At 38.3% G+C, this 23,579-nt stretch overlaps 2 protein-coding genes across 4 annotated transcripts in view; one reads left to right on the top strand and one right to left on the bottom strand.

Moving 5' to 3' along the window:
* Window positions 1-627: 627 nt before the first annotated feature.
* Window positions 628-8,737, top strand: LOC106716413 (endothelial lipase). 3 transcript variants are annotated; one of them, XM_045684525.1, is made up of 10 exons: window positions 754-769; window positions 1,519-1,581; window positions 2,320-2,346; window positions 2,935-3,112; window positions 3,615-3,711; window positions 3,856-4,016; window positions 5,571-5,693; window positions 7,067-7,309; window positions 7,633-7,813; window positions 8,204-8,737. In XM_045684525.1, the coding sequence occupies exons 2-10, from the start codon at window positions 1,525-1,527 to the stop codon at window positions 8,697-8,699; spliced, it is 1,563 nt and encodes a 520-aa protein (XP_045540481.1). In that variant the 5' UTR covers window positions 754-769; window positions 1,519-1,524; the 3' UTR covers window positions 8,700-8,737. The 3 variants fall into 3 exon arrangements, with proteins under 3 accessions (XP_045540483.1, XP_045540482.1, XP_045540481.1); XM_045684526.1 differs by lacking the exon at window positions 1,519-1,581 and having other exon boundaries at window positions 698-769; XM_045684527.1 differs by lacking the exons at window positions 1,519-1,581; window positions 2,320-2,346 and having other exon boundaries at window positions 628-769.
* A 2,232-nt stretch (window positions 8,738-10,969) lies between these two features.
* LOC106716414 overlaps window positions 10,970-23,579 on the bottom strand; it is a 63,009-nt gene continuing 50,399 nt past the window's right edge. The window contains exons 14-20 of the mRNA XM_045684338.1: window positions 16,302-23,312; window positions 15,886-16,101; window positions 15,516-15,611; window positions 14,326-14,412; window positions 13,884-14,000; window positions 13,430-13,540; window positions 10,970-11,286 (exon numbers count right to left, since the gene is read on the bottom strand). Coding sequence (XP_045540294.1) covers window positions 11,215-11,286; window positions 13,430-13,540; window positions 13,884-14,000; window positions 14,326-14,412; window positions 15,516-15,611; window positions 15,886-16,101; window positions 16,302-23,312 — 7,710 coding nt within the window. The 3' untranslated portion in view covers window positions 10,970-11,214. The remainder of the gene's footprint in view (window positions 11,287-13,429; window positions 13,541-13,883; window positions 14,001-14,325; window positions 14,413-15,515; window positions 15,612-15,885; window positions 16,102-16,301; window positions 23,313-23,579) is intronic.

Below are 23,579 nucleotides of genomic sequence, written 5' to 3'. Positions count from 1 at the left end.
TCGAAGAGTTCTTAAATTAGACACTTTACCAACGATCTCGAGAGCGTCATTGGCTCAAGAGCGTCGGTGGCTCAGGGGTTAAGCACTTGCCTTGCAATCTGCAGTTCCTGAGTTGGAATCCCGCCATGTACCAATGTGTTTTTCGGTTTTCGATTTAAATATGTACATTTATCCGACGTTCTAACAGTGAAATAAAACATCGTGATTGCATCACTGCATATATGCGTGGAAATTCAATGATATGTGTGAAGTCAACCAACCCGCCCTTGGCCAGTGTGGTTGACTATGGCCTAGTCACCCCTAACTTGGGGTAGGTTCCGAGCCCCTCAGTGGAGACGAATAGTGAGCTGATGATGACCAACGATCTACTTTCAGTCTATTCTGTATTGCCTCTCTTTTCTGATATTTCGATACAAAAATAATTATAATAATAAGTCTGTTCTGTACAAAAAACTACAGGCAAACATTTCATACGCACTGAGAATAATTTAATATTTAAATGTGTAAATGTCTCTGTGTGTGTTAGTTTGAGAATCCCTGGTTTTGAATGATAAATGACACATTGGTACATTTAAGCGGGAAAACAGAAATTTACGTTTCTAGTTAGTATAAAATCCGTCAGAGAAACAAACGCACGTTAATTTGGTTATACATTTTTATACGATCAAGTATTACTAATATAATATGTTGGATAAATATTAAATAGTGTGGTAGAATAAAAAAAAATATTTAAAATTACAAAACAATTTCTTGAAGACATATTGCACACGTAAGTTCTATTTTCAAATATTTTTTTTATACAATGAAAACTACATAAAATTCTTAAATTACTAAATGATTGCATTATAATATTTATTTACTATTAAAATTAAGGTTAAATAACGTTTTTTATAAAGAACTTTCAAACAAGCGTACAAAACAACATAATTAAACTGTAAACCTCATGTACATTTTCATTTATTTTCTTTTTTTTTTGTTTATTGAGAATTAACAACCAAAACAAATTAATCTTAATGATGTAACTCACCTTGTATCAATTAGATTTCCTTACAATTCAATAAATTTCCCGAACATTGTAAAAAATACGAAAAGCGATCGAGAAAACATCGATAAGAAGTGAAATTTATTTCCTGTACTAATGTTACTTGTTTCTTTTATGTGTTTAATTAAAAAGGAACTAGGTTTATTGTTACTCACTTCCCGCGTTTAATCTTGAAAAAAATACTTTACTACGAAATTTCTCAATTTGAAATAATCTAGAAAAAACTTCTCTTCATTTTATAATATCTCTAATATAAAGACAAAACTTAGAAATCTTTACTCATTTAAAATTTATTTATTATTGGTTATAATGCTAAGTTAACATAGGTACTGTGGGTTTCTGAGATCACCGTTTAAAACATAATTTGTCAGAAATGACGCTATGTTTAATACAGAGATTTTGGTCTCAGAAACCTACGGTCAATCCAAAATAGTGGACGTTTTTGAAAACTGAAACATCTATCTTCCTAATTGCAGTAAAACATGGAGGTTCTCGCGGAAGATGTTTACGATTTGACGTTCAATAGTTTATTCAGCGGAGTGAGTTGTGTGTCGCTTTTACACGAGTTGTGTTCCGTTTTCATCACTTTCAGCCGATATTTGAGGGATTATATTTAATTCAAATGCGTCGGTGGCTTAAGGGTTAAGTACTTGACTTGTAACCTGCAAGTCCTCGGTACGAATCCCATCTTGTACCAATAGATTTTTCGATTTTTGATTTTCATATGTACATCTATCCGAGGTTCGAGGTGTTGGATCCGAGGTGATGCAACCTGTACACCGATGGCTCCTGCTAATAAAAGCCAATGTGCAAATTGACAACTTCACAGGACAGGCTCTCAAAGTTTCAACCATATATGTAGGAAAAAAGGCCGCATAAGGCCTTTTACTTTAGCAAAAAAAAATAACATTTACGCCTGTAAATGTGTATTTTGTTTAGTGCATGTTGTTAACTAAGAGGTAGCTTTAACAAATTAACAAAAAAGAGTAAAAATCATCAATTTTTTTACTTTGGTCCCATCGACATCTACGAAGAAATTCAAAGATATGTGTGAAGTGAACCAATCCGTACTGGGCCAGCATGGTAGACTATAGCCAAGTCATCCCGAACCCGTATATGGTTATATTAATACATTGAATGTTATAATCCCTCAAATTATACATAATTAGGAAATGCACTTTGTGTTTTGTTTTGCTGCACTTCGCACATTTGTTTTCAATAAGATTTTACCAACCAATAGGTAACCCTGGTAATTAGTCCATACTTGTGTTTTTCAGGTTGTAACCGGATTTAATAACTTTGTGGTTAGTAATTTTTTTAATACATACCAAGGTAAAAAAACTATAGAAAGTTTAGAATCACTTTATGAAATTAAAGTAGTGGACTTACGGTGAGTTTCTGAGACCAAAATTTCCGTTTAAAACGTATTGTTATCTCTGTTCTGTCAAAGATGATGACAGAGATAACAACACGGTGTGTTTTATACAAAGATTTTGGTCTCAGAAACCCACGGTTACTGTCACACAGGAACGTTTAATAGTTGTTTAGAAATGGCAAAACACTAAGTTTTCTATAAGTAAATCTAAAGTAATGGAACCCCTTACTTTCACGCTCAGTCTTTGTCACTAATGATATCTGACTCTGTGTTCTACTAAGTGAATCTTACTAATATTATAATTGCGAAAGTTTAAGAACGGCTCCACGGATCTCGATGAAATTTGGCATAGATGAAGAGCACAGTGTGTAAGAACACATAGGCTACGTTATTTTTTTAATTCCGCGCGAACAGAGTCTCGGGCGATAGCTAGTATTTTATATTTAAAAACTACACTTAGCTAATGTTTAATTAACTATTAATTTCTGAGTGCTGTAGTGCTTCGTTCTGCTTTTAGAACCTATTCAACATGAACTACTTGGTGGGCATGGTAGTAGGTTACCTGTCGTTACTTAAGGCGTCTGGCCAGCAGCAGGGAGGCCTGCTGGAAAACCTCGGCGAAGGAATCCAACAGCAGATCAGACCAATTAAGCAACCCATCGACGAATCCATCGCATATGTCGGCTCCGCTGGATGTGAGTCAAACAAACGCATTACAACTGTACAATTTGATAATCCTTAGTTATTTTCCTTCATACTAAGTATACTACGACCACACAGAAGACAAGCGTGAAGTGGAATCAATGTCGCGTTTCGTCTGATCAGTGTGGTGCCGGAGGCCTTATTTTAGTCCTCTTTCCACCCTTTTCTTATTAGAAATGGATGGGAAGGGGAAGTGGATTTGGCGGAAGAGGGGACGCATCGTAAGGGCAAATATCCTCTTTCTGTGCGACCCCTTCTCCGTTGACAAAGGAAGGCAACGCATTTGCAATTGCAGATGTCTATGGGCAACGGTCGCCTTGCTATTTCTGCGAATTCAGGTGGCCGTTTGCTCGTTTTCCACCTTATGATATAAAAAAATATGATTTTATTATACTCGTATGAGAGAAAATTAGCCAGGCTAGTTGTATTGAACGTGTTGAGAAGAGATGTGTCAACAATGGTCTGTCTAACATCACGATGTTTTCAATAATGCAGGTGCTCACGTGAAGAAACTGCTGGGAGTCGCGTACGAGCAACTGGAGGGAGTCAGGGAACCAGATCTCAACTCACTCTCGTTGTACTATAAAACTAGGTTTGTTACGAAATCATCACCAATATCTACGCAAAGTTAACTTTTTAAATAGTCTTCTTTTCTCGACTCGAAAATTATTTCAGATCGAATATAAATTAAGTCTGTTAAATATTTACTTCAGCTTCACAATGTTCCGTTGTTCAGGGCTAGCAGTAAGGTATATAACATCAGCGTGGCCGCGGAGGCAATCACACGAGCGCGTGCCTTCAACCCTCAGAGGAACCTCATCATCTTTGTGCACGGCTTCATCGATGATCCAACAAAGGATAGCTTTAAAAACATCAGCGAAGCATTTCTTAGAAGTGGTAAGTTACACAACAGTAGCAAGTTAACTTCGCGCGAGTCGATGCGCAGAACACAATTTTAGGTGTGCTGGAGAGCAGCGGAATTCGGGTTGAGGGCCGTCAAGATGTTTGAAAATACCTATATAGATACCCGTTACTATTTCCGTAGAAATACGTACTAATAGTTTAGTAGTTAGTTATAATAATAGAAATAAATGTAGCCTTTATTTAGCTTGTGCAATTTAATTTGATTCAAAAGATCTTGGCCTCCAAAAACATAATGGTACATTCGAAATGTTTTTTATAAGTCAATATGGCAAAATAATTCGAACAAGTCCAAAGTAATTCAGTATGCTTGTTGGTGACTATAAAGGTGTGTGTAGAACAGCCGAGAACGAGATGAGCCGCTCACCTCGCGATGTCTCTCTCATATAATAATCACTCTCCACGAACATAATTTTCCGAAGTGTGAGCGTGATGCAAATCCCTTTTCCCCAGAGTGAGCGCGATGAAAATCTCTTTGTGTTCGTAAAAAAAACGACAATAGGCGGAACATCAGCCAAAAACTGGACGCGAACTCGTTCGAGGCTCATAATTCAGTCCACACTACATGAATTATCGGCTCGTGCGCCGCTCGTGCTCGGCTCATTTAGTGTAGACCCACATTTATAATTTAGTTTTTACTTGTGACGCAAATGAGTCAGCAATGTTCAACATCTTTAGAATTTTAACAAGGTTATTGTCATCGATAGGATTTCCCACATCACATCCGACAATGTATTCTTAGATCTAACGTTTAATTAAATAAAAATGCATTACATCTGTAAACGTTTATGTAAATTATACTTAAGGGTAGCCGCACACGAGCCACATAACAGCTACAATATATCATTATCATATTGACATCGGTGGCCGCAGCAATCGTCGCTACACGCTTCTTGTAGCGGCGTTTGTATCTCGTGTGACTCATGTACGGCTACCCTAAGTCAATGTGGACAAAAGATTTTCAATCTTGTTAGTATAGCTATTGAATATAATGTCAAATTGTTAAATACTGAACATAGATTTACTTTGGATTTTAACTTCAGTCATCCCTCACGTTGTCTTTCAAATAATATAGACAATATGTGAGAAAACAATCTCACAGTTTAATAAACATGTAGAATGTATTTGTGGAATTGTAAAGCGCGACCTTAAGCAAAACTATGTAATAAGCCAACCGATTACGGAATTATGATGATGAAGACCATAATAGAATAAATAATGTATGGATTATCTAGGAACAGTATACAACTGAGTTATTCTACAATGAGGTAATTATGTAGCATTCAAAACATCCACATATAAAGATGTAAACAGACGAACAACATAACTTGGTTTTTTGTAAGAAAAGGGAGAGGACATTAATATGTGAATTCCAAAAATTCTCTCTACTCTACTCTCTCTAGCCATGTCCCCCGAAGAGCATTAACTCATGGACCCGCAGACCCTCAGGTCGTACGGGCATCCGACCAACCAGAGTAGAGAGTCGAACTCTCTACTCTCGTTTTGTAATATATATTTATACTGTGTCAGGTGAGACGAGTGTGTTAGCGCTGGACGGCAGTCCGCTCATCCACTGGTTGTACCTTCGCGCCACCACCTACGTGCAATTCATGGGCCGCAAGCTGGGCGAGGTGCTCGCTGCTATGGTCAAAGGTAACACCATAATAACATTTACTTGAGTGACTAAACTTGACAGTTGGGATTGTGCTCAAATCGAGCAGGCGCATAGTCTCACACTTTGCTATGTTTTTTCAATACACGAAGACCTGTGCAATTAAAACTGTACTTCACTTAAAGAAGTATAACGTCAAAAACAAATTATGCAATTGGTTACCGACAAGGTTATTTGAACCGGTGAGGGTTAGTCAAACTAACATACGACAGCACACTAGCGCCCCTCTGTCTTCATCATTGTTTTTGTTTTTTATGTCGTTTTTTCTTTCTATGTAGCTTTTGTATTCATTCTGACAGAAGCAACAGCGATAGCAACGCCTCTCACTGGTTTTGATATCTTTGTTTGACTATAAAATTCATGATAAAGCACGACGTCATGTAAATGATCATGACCTTTGACCTCGTGTCCGCGATGTCAATGTCAACAAGGGTCTCACGGTTATGGCAATTAAATAGGGGTCAGCCGCAGATTGACGTCAACATAGTTAAGATGTTTTATAAACTAACAGACTTTTTACCCTCGTTGCCTTATCAGATGCGATATAATGATGTGCAACTGACCTTATGTAGAAAACATGATTATTATGCTCGAATTATATTTAAAAAAAATTGAGCTCATCAGGAGTGTAATAAGTTCATTCGTTATATTTTAAAGTAAAAATTACTATTTAAAAATGAAGAATTCTCCCTTTTTATTTGATTCAGATAATGTTAAATCTAGTATGAAATAAAATTCTATCTCGTATCTACAATTACTTATAACAACAAAGTTTTTCTTTCGTAAGTTCGTAATAAATGTAGATACAAATCAATTAAATCGATTATGGTTAAAATATGGTAAATAAGGTAATGAGATCAAGACATCTAAGGTCTTTGTATTGAAGTTAGAGGTCGCAATGGGATTCCGGTATTTGTAATAGTTTATGCGGAAATAATGTCGCTACAAAAATGGAATTTGATGTTGTAATAAATATTCAACTAATTTAAATACATATTAACTTTATAATACGAACTAGAATTGAAAATTATTAACCTATAAAATTTCTACTCCTCACTACAGGTAGTACCTGCTTTAAACTCGTAATCTAAAATGTTTGTATGTATGTATGTCGTCCGCGACTCCGTCCGCGTAGAATTAAAAAAACTTAATAATTTGCCTAAATGTTCTTCCAAACTATGTTTTATATGTATGCCAAATTTCATTAAGATCCGATGAGCTGCAACAAACATCCATCTATCTAAAATCTAAACATTCGCATTTATAATATTAATAAGATGTATTTTTTATATATTTCTATTGTTAATTTGTTGCTCTCTGTTCTGTCACATATAAATGTTTTGTCACTGTTCAGGCGGCACAGACCCGGCTTCAATCCACTTAATCGGTCACAGCCTCGGCTCCCACATCAGTGGCTTTGCTGGCAAGACTCTGCTCAAACTGACGGGGCGAAGGCCCGGCCGCCTCACCGCGCTCGACCCCGCAGGGCCATGCTTCACACACGTTGATGCGGACCTCAGGGTCAAAGATACGGACGCGGACTACGTAGATTGTATACATTCGGATAGTGGTGTGTACGGGATGAAGGATCCTATTGGTAAGTGTTCAAGGGATGCTGCTGCTGCACCAATGTGCTCGTCCGCTGCAATAACAACGACCACAGAAGACATTCCTCAAGTAGAAGTATTTTCGCGTTTCGTCTGATGATTGTGCGTGAGGAGGCCTAATTTTTAGTTCTCTTCCCAATCACCTTTAAGGAAAGGATGAGAAGACGGAAGGAAGAGGTCATATACTCTTTCTGTGCATCCCTTCCTCTGTCGCGATTGCGATGTTTATAGATAAAAGTAACTGCTATGTCAGCTAATTTAGGAAGTTGAAGAATGTCAAGAAAACCCGCACTGCAGTAATGTTATCGCGCAGGACACGCGGACTACTTCCCCAACGGCGGGAACTCTCAGCCGGGCTGTTTGCTGCAGACTTGCAGTCACTCGCGCTCTTGGCTCTACTTCGCAGAGTCTCTGCTCGAGCGCACCTCCTTCGCCGCCAGGAGATGTGCCAGTTGGGAACACTTTAAAAGGGATCAGTGTGATGATGAAGTCAGGTTAGATACGGTCTACTGAATTTAAGAAATCGTAGCAATATGATACATCACGAAAAGTATGTAGTTGCTTTTTGCTAGAGGTATTTTCTACATTAAATTTACATTACAGTTTAGGAGAAGACAGCTCAATGCCGCAGAAATAAAATTTTTGAGCTAAAAAATTACTTTAGATCACTCTTTCGCAAACCTTATGTCTTTAAATTGATTTTATTTCTAACCACCTCATTAGAGTTCGTTGTCGTAATGATTTAGTACTTTAAGGGATATTTATGTGCTAGAAAGAAAAACGTTCTAGATAGAAAGTCAGGAAAAAACAGATAGGATTATGAAAGTATGAAATATTCCTTGCAATAAAGCAAATTTTGTTCAATGAATTCTTGTTTATTCCAGCTACATGGGTATAGACTCGAAGCCGGGCACAAAGGGCAAGTTCTTCCTGCAGACGGGCTTCCTGTTCCCGTACGGGCGCGGGGGCGAAGGCCTAAAGTACAGGGAACCTCCAAACATTATACAGGCCGTCGCGGGCTCCATATTAAAAGACGAAGATCAGGATAATATGCTGCAGTCAACTGCCACTGTTCTAAAAGATCAAGACACGTCGAAGTTACTACAAGTTCTCGCGGGTTCAATAGACCAAGATCCGAAAATACTAATTCAGTCCGTTGCGAGTTCTGTTAAAGACCAAGATCCGACAAAGTTACTGCAGTCTGTCGCTGGTTCAGTTATAAAAGACCAGATTCAGTCCAACGTATTGCAGTCTGTAGCTGGTTCAGTCAAAGAACAGGATCCTTCGAAGTTATTGCATTCGATCGCTAGTGGTGTACTAGAAGACCAGAATCCCTCAAAATTGCTGAAGTCATTCACAGGTTCTGTATTCGGAGGATAACTAGATAATTGTAATTTTATGTGCGGTTTCTGTAAATAAATCTGATCTTTTGAACTAATTTATTTCATAAACAAAAAAAACTGACCCAGAGGAGTAGGCAGAAATTAAGGACTTTTATTTAGGTGCACTTCTGGCACATTTCAGGTCTTATCCACTTACATACAGTTCGGTTTAGATTAAACTAAATAGTAGTAGTAAAAGTTTAGTTTATTTAAAAAAAACTTAGGTACTTCGATTTCTAAAACTAAGGTATTTGAGATTGTTTTGATCTAAAATACTTTAGACTTTAATCTCTTCAGTGGAGATGAGCGTCGGTGGCTCAGCGGTTAAGCATTTGCAATCTGCAGGTCCTGGATTCGAATCCCGCCATGCCAATGTGTTTTTCGATTTACATATGTACATTTATCTGACATTCTTAAGATGAAGGAACATCGTGATGCTGCACATATCTGAGAAGAAATTCAATGATATGTATGAAGTCAACTCGCACTTGGCCTGAGTTGACTATGTCCTAGTCACACCTAACTTAGGGTAGGTTTCAAGTCTCGAGAGTAACAAAAACCTCTTCAATTAAATAGTATTTTTAGTAAACCCAAATATTTACATTTAAAAGATTGTAAAAAATAAAAGGATATAAAATAAAACAAAGCATCATTTATTGTATTTGTTGCTTGATGACGTCATCTAGTTAAAAATAAGAAATAATACAAAATGGAGACAATTACAAAAAAAATAAACATCTTCAATGAAATAATAAATATATAATAAACATAAGACAAGACGGAATTAAACGATACAAGGAAAATAAGCCTTTATTTTTATATAATTAAGGTATTATTTACTTCTTTATATTCATAACATTTAATTGTCACATAAATCGTAATAAAATATTGTCACATAAAAAAAAATTACATACAAACAGACAAAAATTATAATCATCATGCAACATTTCTCTTACATTAATCTTAATAAAATGTGAAAATTATAAAAAATATACATAAAAAAGGAAAAAAAAAACATTAAAATTAAATACCGATTCAAAATCAGCGCACAAAATAATTTGACCTCATTGAAACTTATTACAAAATACGTCTAGCATTTTAAATATAACAAATATGTCGACATTTTACAGATAGACAATTTGTGGGATTCTGTCTACCCCATAAATGTATAAAAGCACGTCAAATTAAAGAATTACAGAAAAAAAAAACAAAAAAAAATTGAGCCAAAATTTCAGGAAAAAAAAAGAAAAAATGTTAATTTTAACAAAAATAAAACCCACAAATCAGAGTATCGTAAAAAAAAAATAAAGAGAGAGAAAACACTATGTAGCGGCGTCTCGCTCGCTCGTTGGAATGTCCCGTTTTTTTTTTTTGCAATAAATTAATAGATATAATGAAATTTGGCAACAGTTAAAATATAAATTGTGCAGTAAAACTTCATTTTACCCTATACACCGAACAAGCTGTAACATGTAGAAATGTAACCATGTTGTACATAATATCAGAAATATGTCAATTTAACAACTACCCCACATTCAATATTCAGCAGAAGCCACATTTCGCTTAAATTATAGCACCTAATGGTGTCATATCGATGCCCCCATCGAATAATCCTGTAATTCTTACCTAAGATCTTATTAATTGTGATTTTTTTAATGTTAATTACTGAGATAAAAAGTCATTATTCATACAGTTTTTTTTTTTTCCTGTATTATAACTTTTCCTTCAGGGCACAAAATACGTCCGGAATATAAATGAAAATTAAATACAATGAAGCTATAAAAATTAGCTTTGTTTTTGCTATCTAAAAGAAAAATAGTACAATAATTATTAATGAAGTAATTAAAAAAATACAGTTTTTTGCCTGAAAAAATTAGATTTTTCCTATTACGGGATTATTCAATGGAGGAGTCGATATTAGAAATACAATAATAGCAACTTTTTTTTTCATTTCTGTCGTCAATTATAAATAAATTCTCTTAATAAATAAAACTCAAAAACTTTTGAATGTCAAGGCTAAAGTTCAAGTTTAGTAATTTTTTTTGAGTAAAAAAAAAAAGATTTATTGTTTTTAATCGGTGGTCTCCATAATGTGAGATGTTTTAAAGCTACTCCATTCAAACGGACATAAACACTTTTTCTTCGCTATGGCAACATTTTTCGAAGCGGATCTTAATCTATTAATTAAAAAAAAATGTCACTCCCGACTTCCACAACATCAATATAAATCAATTAACTCGACAATTAATTAATTATATAACGTTTTTAATAACTTAATATTCGCAATGTCGCTTACTGCTAATTTTATAACACGACGCCATCTTGTTTTATAATGTCAGAAAAATGGCGCGAATCTAATAATTTATACAGAGATTACGTTTAATATATAAGGTACGCATTATTGGTCGATTATAACATTTTTAAAGTATTTAATATAGTGTGAACCGTTTTCTCGACGCCATTTTGACGCAATGAATCAAGATGGCGGACGTGCGCGAGGAGATGGCGGGAAGTTATGGCTGCGTGCTCTGTTGCTGGATCTCTATCTTCTCCACAGTCATGTCGGGGTTCATCGCCGTGGCCTCCTGTAAATTGACAAAATAAATAAAATATTATATATATCTATATCTATATATATTAGGTCCTTACATATGAAATTGGCGTTTTGTATGGGAGGGACAAAAAGTCGAATATTTTTTAATATAATATATTTAATTAATCAAAGTATGAACCATTATTTTCTATGCACTTTTGCCATCTCATAGGTAGTTCATTGATCCCTTTACTAAAAAAACCAGTCGGACGGGAATCTATAAAATCTTTGAAGGCGATTTGGACTGCCCCATCGGAGTTGAATTTTTTCCCTTGCAAGAAGTTATCCAAATTTCGAAAAAAATGGTAATCTGTTGGAGCAAGGTCCGGGGAGTACGGAGGATGTCTTAGACTTTCCAATTGAAGCTCTTCTAATTTAGTAGCCGTCTGTTGCGCAGTGTGTGGTCTAGCGTTGTCGTGAAGCAGCAGTGGCGTGGAGCGATTGTCCAGCCTAGGTTGTTTAGCCGCTAGCTTTTCCATCATGGTTTGCAATTGCTGACAATAGACATCAGCCGTAATAGTCTGGCCAGATTTGAGAAAACTGTAATGAACAATACCGGCACTAGTCCACCAAACGCTTACAAGTAACTTTTTTGGGGTTAATTTTCGCTTGGGGCAGGATTTGGCTGGCTGGCCAGGATCCAACCATTGCGCTGAGCGCTTCCGATTATCGTAAAGAACCCATTTTTCATCACAGGTAATGATTCGGTTTAAAATACCTTCATTATTGTGCCGGTTTAGTAATGTAACGCAACAGTCGACGCGCGTTTGCCGGTTTGCTTCAGTCAATTCGTGAGGTACCCACCTTTCAAGCTTTTTAATCTTCCCAATTTGCTTCAAGTGAATTAAAACAGTTTTATCACTAACATCGCAGCCTGCAGCTAACTCGGACGTGGTTTGCGATGGATCCGCTTCCACAATAGCCTTCAACTCTTCATTATCAACTTGAGTCTCTGGCCGTCCACGGGGCTTGTTCTGCAGATCGAAATTTCCAGAACGAAAACGTTGGAACCAAAAACGAACTGTGTTTTCTTTTGCAACACGACCGCCATACACATCATTCACCCTTCGAGTCGTTTCCGCAGCACTAGTGCCACGGCGGAACTCGTACTCGTAAATAATGCGAAATTTTAAGTTTTCCATTTTGTAAAATGAGTGACGCAAACAGAAAAAAACAGAAGAAAAAAAACAAATGAATGACGGTCATCGAACCACAAATACATGAGTCTATAGCTGTACAAATTTGAATTTGGAATTCCTTACCAAAGAGGAGAAATTCGTGATTAAAGTGGCCAGTACGAAAAACGCCAATTTCATATGTAAGGACCTAATATAAAAGAAAGTCGTGTTAGTTACACTATTTATAACTCAAGAACGGCTGAATCGATTTGACTGAAAATTGGTGGGCAGGTAGCTTAGAACCAGGAAATGGACATAGGATAATTTTTACCACGTTTTCTATTTTTTAATTCCGCGCGGACGGAGTCGCGGGTAAAAGCGAGTATATATATAAAAATGAATCCCTATATCCCTTGGTCACGCCATCATGTGAACAGTTGGACAGATTTCACTTTTTTTTTGTTATGTTTGTTATTGTCAGAAGAAGGTTCTTATGACAGAAAAAAATTAAAAAAAATTAGATGGATGGATGGATTTTTATTTGAAGGTATCTCCAGAAAGGCTTAATGGATCTTAATGAAATTTGGTATAGATATAAAACATAGTCTGGAAGAACATATAGACTACATATTACATTTTTTTTTAAATTCCGTACAGACGAAGTCGCGGGCGACAGCTCTTTTATCTTATATTTAATTTGATTAGAATTTGTATAGAGCTTTCATAACTTAGTTTGTTCTTGTAATATGTCTATTCAATTTTTTTTAGTATAGAAATCTATAACTTTATTTATCTTAAAATGGATAACGAGAAAGCGACAATTTGATTCGCCAAAACAGCGAAGCAACCGCTGCCCATAGACATTCACAATTGCAGATACATTACCTACACAGACAGAAAAAGAAAACACATAGAAAAAGGTCATTTCTATCCTTTTCTTAGAAGAAAAGAGTGGGGGTAAAAAGGTGGTTAGAATGAGATGTATGACATGTGAAATGTATGTATATGTGTATGTACTTGTATGGCCTCGGCGAGGGCTCTGTCGTGGTCGATGGGGTCTCCATCAGACTGTATGGTGATCTTCTGCTCCACGCGAGTCTCCACAACTCCGTTGCGCTCCGTTTTGTACTTTAAATATTAAAATAAATGGTTCATTGTAACTTTTAAGGGTCATTTTTCAACTCCTTAAATCTATTGGAGATTTTAAGATTGCAGATGCAAAGATTTTTGTCTCGAGAATTAAGAAAATAATAATAAAAAAACATTTTGTACAATTATCACCCCCTACATAATAGAACTAGGGGGTTGTAGATGATCTCTACGACCTAAAGATTAACAACTCAACGACTATCGTATATTTCGCTTGAAGATAATCAATTTGCATCATAGTGTATGGATGTTTATTTCTGGGCATTCTCCATACATTGACTGTATAAGGATGTAGTTCAGATGTAGTTTGTACAAGACTCACAGTGATGGTCTCGACGGTGCGGGTCTTGGAGCTGATGGTCTGCGAGGAGGCCACCTCGCCATCTCCCTGCCCCAACTCCTGTTCCCCGCTCTCAGTTATCTGAGGGCCCGAGCTCGTCTGCAACAAGTACGATTCTATATTGAAATTGTGTTCCGCTAGATGGCGTTGATATCGTTTTAGAACGCGCTATCAAAATGTATGCTTTATCGCGCCTGCCAAAAAAAATTTACGTTCCACAAAGCTTAAATATTTTATATTATTTAGCAAAATAGACAAGTAGATAATTTTAAAAGCTAATTTCAGTAATTAAGTTAAGAAGTGCTAGAATCTTTCTAGCCTACAAAAGATTGACCACACTTTATCTGTAGGTGATATGTTTGTGTGAAGTTGTGTGAAGTTGTATGTAGTTGAATGTAGTTGTATGTAGATGTATGTAAGTTACCCTGGCGGTGGCGCCGTGCACCATACTGCCGAAAGGTGCGTTGCCCATCACTGTGCTAGAAGTCGTCGTTGTGTATGAGCCTGGCTCCTGAGAACATCACATATATGTCAGTTTTTTGACAAGTATCAACATGTAAAATAATATTTAAATTAATATTTTTTCCATTGAAATGGAGACAATCTTTCGCGGTAGTCATACATATAATAAATTGGACAAAGATTAGATATTATAAATAAAATTTAAATCATCATTGACCTAATAGAGTCAACAGAGTTTATGAAAACAACTAAATTAAAACTTCTCGCTTAACCATTCATACAAATACACTCAATATTATAATTGTTTATTTATTTAAAAAAAAATGATATACTTACATATAATAAAAACCTATTAAATGTATAAAAGAATCATACGATGGCATTCTTTAAAACACTAACATTTCATGCAAGTGAGATGCAAAGAAAATAACACTTTTAAACTATTAGTCGAAAAGTCTATTAGTCATTATAAATTTTGTTCAACCATTAAAATGTACGTAATTTATTAAGACTATGAAAATAGTGTTGTTGATAATTATGAAATGAAAGTCGTAATTTTCGACTAATATTAAATTGTAACATTCTAAATCATGCCACAAACACATCACTAGAACATATATCAGTCAAATAATATAATATTTCACTCACTTTTTCATATATGTTGTATATGATATATATATCATACGACCTGTTGTTTTAGTTATTTATAGTTAAATAAAATGACATACATTGTTTAATGGATAATATGAGAAAGGGTTGAGATTTATCTCTGTTTGCTTGTTTTAGAAAATATTCAATTTAATTGTAACCTTTTAATATTTTCAATATATCTTACTAATATTATAAATGCGAATGTTTTTTGTTTGAAGGTATCTCAAGAACGGCTGCATAGATTTTGCTGAAATTTAGCATGGATGTTAAACATAATCTGGAAGAACACATAGATTACTAATTAAGTTTTTTTTTTTAATTCCACGCGGACGTAGTCGTGGGCGACGGCTAGTTTAATTTAAATTGATTATTCTGTATTCGTCAACTTTTCTAAAAAAATTGTAATGTAATAGTTCAAAGCCTGTACATTTGAATGTTCCCGGCTTGTGTTTTACATTTTCACAAGCAACAGAGATAATCTCCTATTGTGTATGTACTCACGGTGACATAGTAGGTGCTCTCCCCACCCTCCTCGAAGTCAATGGGCGTGCCCGAGTCACCGCTGCTCAGCGAACTGCCCGACCCGCGCCTACCAAGCTACGAGCGGGCACACACATATGTTATGCACACAGTCAAACGGGTTACATGATATATGCGCAGAAATCGTGGATAGAAAGTAAAGAAGGTTATAATAGTTGGAAAATTAACATAATGGTCAATTTATAATCCCGATGATAATGAATGGGCCAGTGCTTGTTTCATGCCGCGTAAGCACTATCAGTGCGACGGACATGCTCAGATGAGACCCGGCGCGATGCAAGCGCAGTAGATAGGTATGTAGGTGCGTGTTGTATGTCTGGTGCCGTGTTACCTGGTCGCCGGTGGTCACCATGGTCTTGACCTGCTGCGTGAGCACACGCTGCTCGTGCCGAGTGGCAGAAGATGTGAGCGTGTGCGCGACCGTCTTCTCCTCCATCTGCTGGGTCTTGGCTTTCGTGTCGAGGTCGTGGTGCGTGGTCGCAGTGCGCGTCGTTACCGCCCGCGCGGTCACATAAGGGCTCTTTCCCTCGGGCTCTAGGCTTTCCGCCTACATTTAGGGGTTAAACTAGCATGCATTTACTATATACACGTGTGACAAGCAAACGACAAAAAACTAAGTTAGCTTTGACAATGGAATAAAAATAAATTAGGCCACTCGATGAATGAACGTAAAAAAATTAAAACAACATTAAAAAAAGGTAGTAGTATTAAAAAGTGTGTTACCGGAGTGTATCGAGGGGAACGAACCTTGTTTGTGTGTGTGGAGAAGGTGACCTCGCCCGTACCGAGGTTTTCCACCTCCTGCTCGACGTTGTGGGTGACGCCCTCCTCGTTCTTGGTCAGAAGCTGCTTGGTGGTGGTCTTTACCACCACGGGAGGCGTGGGGGTCTTCTTCGACCGCTGCGAAACCGGGATCTTTGAGGAGAGGGGGGTACTGGATGACACAAAGCCTTGGTGCCGGATGTGCTCACTGGTAGAGTACTCGGTGAAAGTTTTGGGCTCGTCGCCGCGCGCTGGGCTCTCGTCCTTGCCAAACGTGCTGAACTTGTGCGTGTTGACAGTCTGTATGTCAATGTTTGCGGGCAGATCCTGCGTCTCCTTTTCGATGGTGTAGTTGCCGCTCTTGTCCTCGAAGTGCGAGGGGTCGATCTGCGAGTAGTGCAGGATGAGCTGTCCGGTGACGGGGTCGCGCACCGCCGTGCTGGGGTCGATGTCGCCCGTGTCGGGGTCAATGTCGCCGTACTCGGTCTTTATCCTGCCAGTGATTGGGTCTATTTTGCCCGACAGAGTCATCGTCTGCGTCACGGTGGTGCGAGCGCCTTTGAGTCTCGGATCGTCAGGGTCCACGTCGATCGTTTCTCCCGTTATCGGGTCGATAATTTGGTAAAGATAGACGGTCTTCGTTGTAATTATTCTACCAGTCGTTTCATCAATAGTGCACTCTCGCGGGTCTACTTCTTTGACTCGACCCTTCTCATCTTTCTGTGTGATAACATAAATCTTGACAATTATCAGCCTTCCAGTTCTTGGATCGATCTTACCCAGCTTGGTGTAGATTTCTCCGGTACCGGGGTCGACTTGTGAGGCAGAGTAGAGAGGTTGGTTATCTTCGTCCACTTCCCCGGTGGCCGTATAAATTTGTCCGTTAACCGGGTCAACCTTAATGAGAGTTTTGTCGATTTCAGTAGTTTTGATGATAGTCCCTGTCTTGGGATCGAGACCACCGTAAATGGTGATAATGTAGCCGGTGACGGGGTCGATTTGTCCAGCTGTGTAAAGAACTTCGCCAGTCTTGGGATCTTTCGGTCCGGCAATCCAAATCTGGTTAGTTTTCGGATCGACTTTAACATTCCTAGGATCGTTGGATACGATTTGTTTGCCGGAAACCGGGTCGACTTTATTACGGATTATTCGCAAACAAATCAAACGACCGATGTCTTTATCGGGTTTGCCAGATTTGGGATTGATCTGTCCGCTTCTCAGAAGGAATTGTCCAGTGACGGGGTCTACGTTCAATTCTTTGCTTTCGAATTTACCAGTCTTAGGATCGTTGTACGTTACAGTACCTTTCAGTAGATCGATTTGACCGTACTTTGTGTCGATCTTATTATTGTCCGGATTCAACTGACCCGTCGTGCTTTCGATAACGGAATGTTTTGGTTCTATTATTCCTTTCTTTGAATCAACTTTACCAACAAATGTGGTTACCTCGACCACTGGATCGATGTGTGTACCAACGACTAATACTTGACCAAGTTTAGGATCGAGTCTTCCAGTTTTAGGATCGGCGACACCGGTGATCGTAATTTGACCGTTATTTTCGTCAATATCTACCGGTTTAGTATCCTGAGCGCCTGATGTATCCGTTACAAAGATGACCCCGTTTGAGGGATCTATGACACCATATTTGGTCGAAATGTGTCCAGTTTCTGCGTCCACTTTTCCTTTAGTATGCTCCACTGATCCGTTTTCAATATCAACTTTACCAGTCCTCGGATCTATCGGTCCTGTTATTGTAGTAATTTCCACAACAGGATCATCTTGCTTGGCGACGCTCAAGATCATTCCTAAGGTTGGGTCAGCTTTACCAGTCTTTGGATCCACAGCACCAGATGGGATGAAAATTTGTCCAGTTTCGGGGAACACAACCCCGTCTTTTGTCTTCCGCTGACCGCTGGGATCGCTTACAACTAAATTACCAGTATTTGAATCGAGAACCCCATACTTGGTTTCGATCTGGCCATTGGGATCTAAGATGCCAGTTATATGCTCGACTTCCGCAGTACCCAAGTCGGGTTTCTTGGTCTTAGGATCTACTCTAGCAAATATAACCATAATCTTTACAATCTTTCTCTTAGGCGGAGCTGGCGGTGCACCTGTAGGTTTTACCGGCGCTGTTTTATGAACTGGTGTTACCGATGTTACCGGAGAAGCTTTTTGTGTTTGACTACTAATGACAGGCGAAGTAGTCTTTACTGGTGATTTTAACGGAGTTTGGATAGGCGTCTGAGTAGGGATCTTTATGGGTGACACGACTTGCTTAGCAGGCGAGACGCTAACTCTTTGCGTCGGAGATGCCGCTTTAGACAGAACATTCTGCTTGTCAACAATTGCAAGTTGTTGAGCGTATGAGGGTTCTAGTTTACCAGTAGCAGGGTCTACCACTGAGGTTGTCACGACAAAGTTTCCAGTCTGTGGATCGATTTCTGCCTGTTTCAATTCCTGTTTACCTGTGATAGGGTCTTTGTAGAATATCTGTCCCGATCTCGGATCAATGATGCCAAAATCAGTATGTATTTTTCCATCTTCAGCACTAACATAACCTTTAGATGCTTCAATTGTTCCAATACCTGCATCCACAGATTTTGTTCTTGGGTCATATTTTCCAGTAATTATGACAAGTCGTATTTCTCCTTTAGAAACAGGTTTAGTATGTGGCACGACTTTCTTACTAACAATGCTATACTGTTGCACTAATGTCGGATCAACTTTTCCCGTCCTCGGATCGACTACTTGACTCGTTACTAGGATGTATCCAGTCGATGGATCAACGTTAGCTTTCTTAACTTCTCTTTTACCTGTTAAGGGGTCAACTAATGCTATTTCTCCTGTAGCGGTGTCGATTGTGCCAAGTTCTGAAACGATCTTACCGTCGGGGGCGATTGTCGCGCTAACAGTATCGACGTATCCTTGATTCGGATCGATTTTCTTAGTTCTTGGGTCATATCTAGTGGTAATTATTACCAGATGTATTTCTCGTTGTAAAGGCTTGACATCCTTGTCAACAACACTCAATTGTTGCGCAAGAGTTGAATCTGCTTTTCCTGTCTTTGGATCTGTTACTCCAGAGGTGAGAACCAAATGACCAGTTTTAGGATCGACAACTGCTTGTTTTACCTCAGTTTTACCCGATTTCGGGTCAACATGTTCGATTCTGCCCGTCTTAGGATCAAGAACTCCTTGGTTGAAATGGATGAGGCCATCTGCGGCTATTATTCCCCTTAGAGATTCAACATGACCGTTAGAGTTATCCAACCTTTTGTTTTTCGAATCATACTTGCTTGTAATCACAACTAATTGTACTTCTCTACCAGGAACAGGAGCAAATGTATCTTTTGGTTTTTCAACAACACTTAGTTGTTGGCCAAGACTCGGGTCCACGTGTCCGGTATGTGGGTCTACAACGCCTGATGTAAGCAATAAATTTCCAGTTTTGGGGTCGACAGTTGCCTGTTTAATGTCTTGTTTCTTAGTAATGGGGTCAATGAGTGTAACTTGTCCAGAAGCAGGATCTATAACACCAATATCCGTATAAACTTTATCGTCAGCGCCGAGTGTACCCGAAATAGTGTCGACATGTGGGTTAGAAAGATCTAGCTTTTTATTCTTCAGATCATATTTAGATGTAATTATAACTAAATTGACATATCGGCCGGGAGCAGGTTTTGACACATCTTTATCCACAACACACCATTGTTGTCCAAGGGAAGAATCAGATTTTCCGGTCTTAGGGTCTACAACTCCAGAAGATAGAATAAGATGACCCGTTTTAGTATCAACAATAGCCTGTGATACTTCGGGTTTCCCAGTCTTAGGGTCTATTTGTTCAATTTTACCCGTTTTGGGATCTAAAGTAACATTATTTGCATGGACTTTACCATCATTTGTGATAATAGCAGGCAAAGTTTGTATTTGACCGTTAGGATTTTCCAATCTTTTAGTCTTAGGCTCATATTTATTTGTGATAATTACAAGTTGCACTTCTCGGCCAGGCACTGCGGGAATCTTGTCGTAATCTTTGTTGACAATAGACAACTGTTGTGCCAAGCCTGCGTTAACTTTTCCTGTGTGAGGGTCGACAACACCTGAAGTCAACAAAAGATTTCCTGTTTTGTCATCAACAGCTGCTGTTTTTATTTCCTGTTTACGAGTTGCCGGATCAACAATCGTAATTTGTCCTGTGCTGGGTTCTATCGTACCAAATTCTGAGTAAACTTTTCCATCGTCTTTCATAACTCCAGGAACTGAGTCAACATGCGCATCCGTAAGATCTAATTTCTTATTTTTAGGGTCATATTTAGACGTCACTATGACTAAATTCACATGTTTCTCTCTTAAAGCATCTTTATCTACTATTGACCACTGTTGAGCAAGAGAGGAATCTGCCTTGCCAGTTTTAGGGTCTGTGACGCCAGTCGCAAGAATGAAATAACCGGTTTTTGGATCAGCAGCAGTTTGTTTAATCTCTTGTCTTCCTGATACGGTATCAAAATGTTCAACTTTGCCTGTTTTTGGGTCTAGAATTCCGAAATTAGAATGAACTTTGCCGTCTGAAGCAATAATAGCTCGTGATGTATCGACATGTCCGTTAGGATTATCCAATCTTTTGTGCTTAGCGTCGTATTTACTTGTTATAATTACTAATTGCGCTTCCTTACCAGGTACAACAGCAAACGTGTCCTTAGGTGTATTAACGATGCTAAACTGCTGTCCTAAAGTGTTATCGACTTTTCCAGTTTTGGGGTCAACGACTCCTGATGATAACAACAAGTTACCTGTCTTTGAATCGACGGTCGCTTTCTTTATTTCAGGCTTACCCGTAACAGGATCCGTAATAGTAATTTGTCCTGTGCTAGGTTCAATTACTCCAAATTCTGTGTGAACTTTGTCATCATTATCCACAGTACCGGGATATGTATCGACGTGGGAAGTAGCAAGGTCTAACTTTTTCTGCTTAGGGTCGTACTTGGCCGTGACAACGACTAAATTGACTCTTCTTTCTGGTACTCCTTTTTTCGCGTCCTTATCAACAATACTTAATTGTTGTGCAAGTGACGAATCAATTTTGCCAGTCTTTGGATCGATTACTCCGGAAGTAACGACAAAACTACCTGTTTTTGGATCTATAATAGCTTGTTTTGAGTCCCGCTTCCCAGTCTTGGGATCAGTGAAATGAATTTTTCCGGTGTTAGGATCCAAAATACCGAAATTCGAATGGACTTTGCTATCTTTGTCGCTGACAATACCTTGAGATATTTCAACGAATCCGTTGGGCGTGTCTAATTTCTTGTTTTTCGTATCGTATTTGCTGGTTATTGCCACAACTTGAATGTCCTTACCAGGAACAGTAGCAAATGTGGAAATAGGTTTATCGACAATGCTGTATTGTTGTCCTAATGTAGTATCTAATTGACCGGTTCGAGGGTCAATAACTCCAGACAGTAGAATAATGTTACCAGTTTTAGGATCCACTGAGGCTTGTTTGATTTCCTGCTTACCACTCTTAGTATCGGTGACTTGAATTTCACCCGTTCTCGGATCAATAATACCGTATTCTGAATAAATTTTACCGTCAGATCCGCTCAGCACACCTTTGATAGAGTCAACGTGAGCGAATGTCGGGTCTAACTTTTTGCTTTTTACATCATATTTGCTTGTTATCACAACTAATCTTACTTCTCTATTCGCCTTTGTTGCGTCTTTCTCAATGATACTAAACTGTTGTCCAAGCGATGAATCTACTTTTCCAGACTTCGGATCGTGGACACCTGTTGTTACAAGTATATTGCCTGTCTTTTGGTCTACGTATGCTTGTTTCGGATCTTGTTTACCTGTTTTCGGGTCAACATAATCTATTTTACCGGTTCTAGGATCGATTAGCCCATAGTTAGAATGAACTGTACCATCGGGTGCTACCACAGCTTTGGAGACATCCACGTGCGCATGAGCGGGATCAAGCTTTTTATGTTTACCGTCGTATTTACTCGTTATAACAACTAAATCGACTTCTCTACCAGGTTTAGCACCTACATTATCTTTAGACTTCTCAACAAAGCAATATTGCTGTGCCAAAGTAGGATCAATTTTTCCTGTTTTAGGATCGACGACACCGGAGGTGAACAAAATATGACCTGATTTAGAATCCACATGACCATTTTTGACTTCTTGTTTGCCAGTCTTAAAGTCAGTGTAGTTAACTTGACCGGACTTTGTATTAATAAGCTCCGTGTCTGTCTGTATCTTTCCATTAGTTTTATTTAATGTACCCTTGTTTATCAGTACCGTTCCATTAGCATCATCTAATTTCTTAGTCTTGGGATTATATCGGGCTGTAATAATGACGACTTGTATTTCATTCTCTTTCTTGGTAATCGGTACTGCTGCAGCAACTGGTACTTCATGATGAGCTCTCTCGGAATCCAGTAATGCTAATGTAGGATCGATGAGATGTTTAGGTCCCTTCGCTTGTTCTTTCAGGGCAGCTGACTGTACATAATCAATGCCTGGTGTTTTCAATTTGTTGAGATCTTCAGGGGTCTTTCGTTTCTGTGCGCTCTCCACCAGATTCGTTTCCTCACCGGGCGCATAGTTAAAAGCGAGTCCGGCCTTTCTAGTAGTCGGGCTCTGACTTTCATCAAGACTTCTCTGCTTTTCGTCAGAAATAGGTTCCTTTTCGTAGCTGAATGCACCCTGTATGAAGGGTTTAGTGCGAGTTGGACTCTTCTCTGTATCAGTATATTCGTAAGGCTTGGTAAAGCTCGGCTTGCTGTCTTTCGCCGGGCTCTTGTCAACCGAGCTGTCCAGATTGGAGCTATCGCCAGATGTATCGAGTACGGCGACTTTCGCTTTAGGATCTTTCAATTTCTTATCTTTTTCTTTTGGTGATTTGTCCTTAGATTTTGGTGATTTATCTTTTGGCGGTTTCTCTTCCTTAGGCGACTTGTCTTTTCTGCTACCGAAAAGTCCAAAGCTACCCGCCTGGTGGTAGAGAAAGGATGGGAAGGGGAGAAACAAATACAGTGATAAAATAATCGTTTAAATTAGGAATAAAACATAAAAATTGAAATTTGCATACACTGAATTTAAAAAAAAAAACTTATTGAGACAAAGTGTGGAAGTAAAATGCAGTACTATCAATGCATGCTTGTTCTAATTGCATATCTAACAATTATATTTACAAAGACATTGTATTATACAAAAAAAAAAAAAACTACCGTTGAAGACATCACAGAAAAGTATTGAGTG

Source organism: Papilio machaon, chromosome 26 (genome assembly GCF_912999745.1).
Source record: "Papilio machaon chromosome 26, ilPapMach1.1, whole genome shotgun sequence".
Taxonomy (NCBI): Eukaryota; Metazoa; Arthropoda; class Insecta; order Lepidoptera; family Papilionidae; genus Papilio; species Papilio machaon.
This window is presented reverse-complemented; position numbering and strand designations above follow the sequence as displayed.

Excerpts from the sequence above, each read along its gene's own strand:
- LOC106716413 (XM_045684525.1), top strand. The coding sequence starts at position 1,525 with ATGGAGGTTCTCGCGGAAGATGTTTACGATTTGACGTTCAATAGTTTA. Across the intron at positions 2,347-2,934 it reads CCGGATTTAATAACTTTGTG|AACCTATTCAACATGAACTA; the intron begins GTTAGTAATTTT and ends TTCTGCTTTTAG. Across the intron at positions 5,694-7,066 it reads GCTCGCTGCTATGGTCAAAG|GCGGCACAGACCCGGCTTCA; the intron begins GTAACACCATAA and ends GTCACTGTTCAG.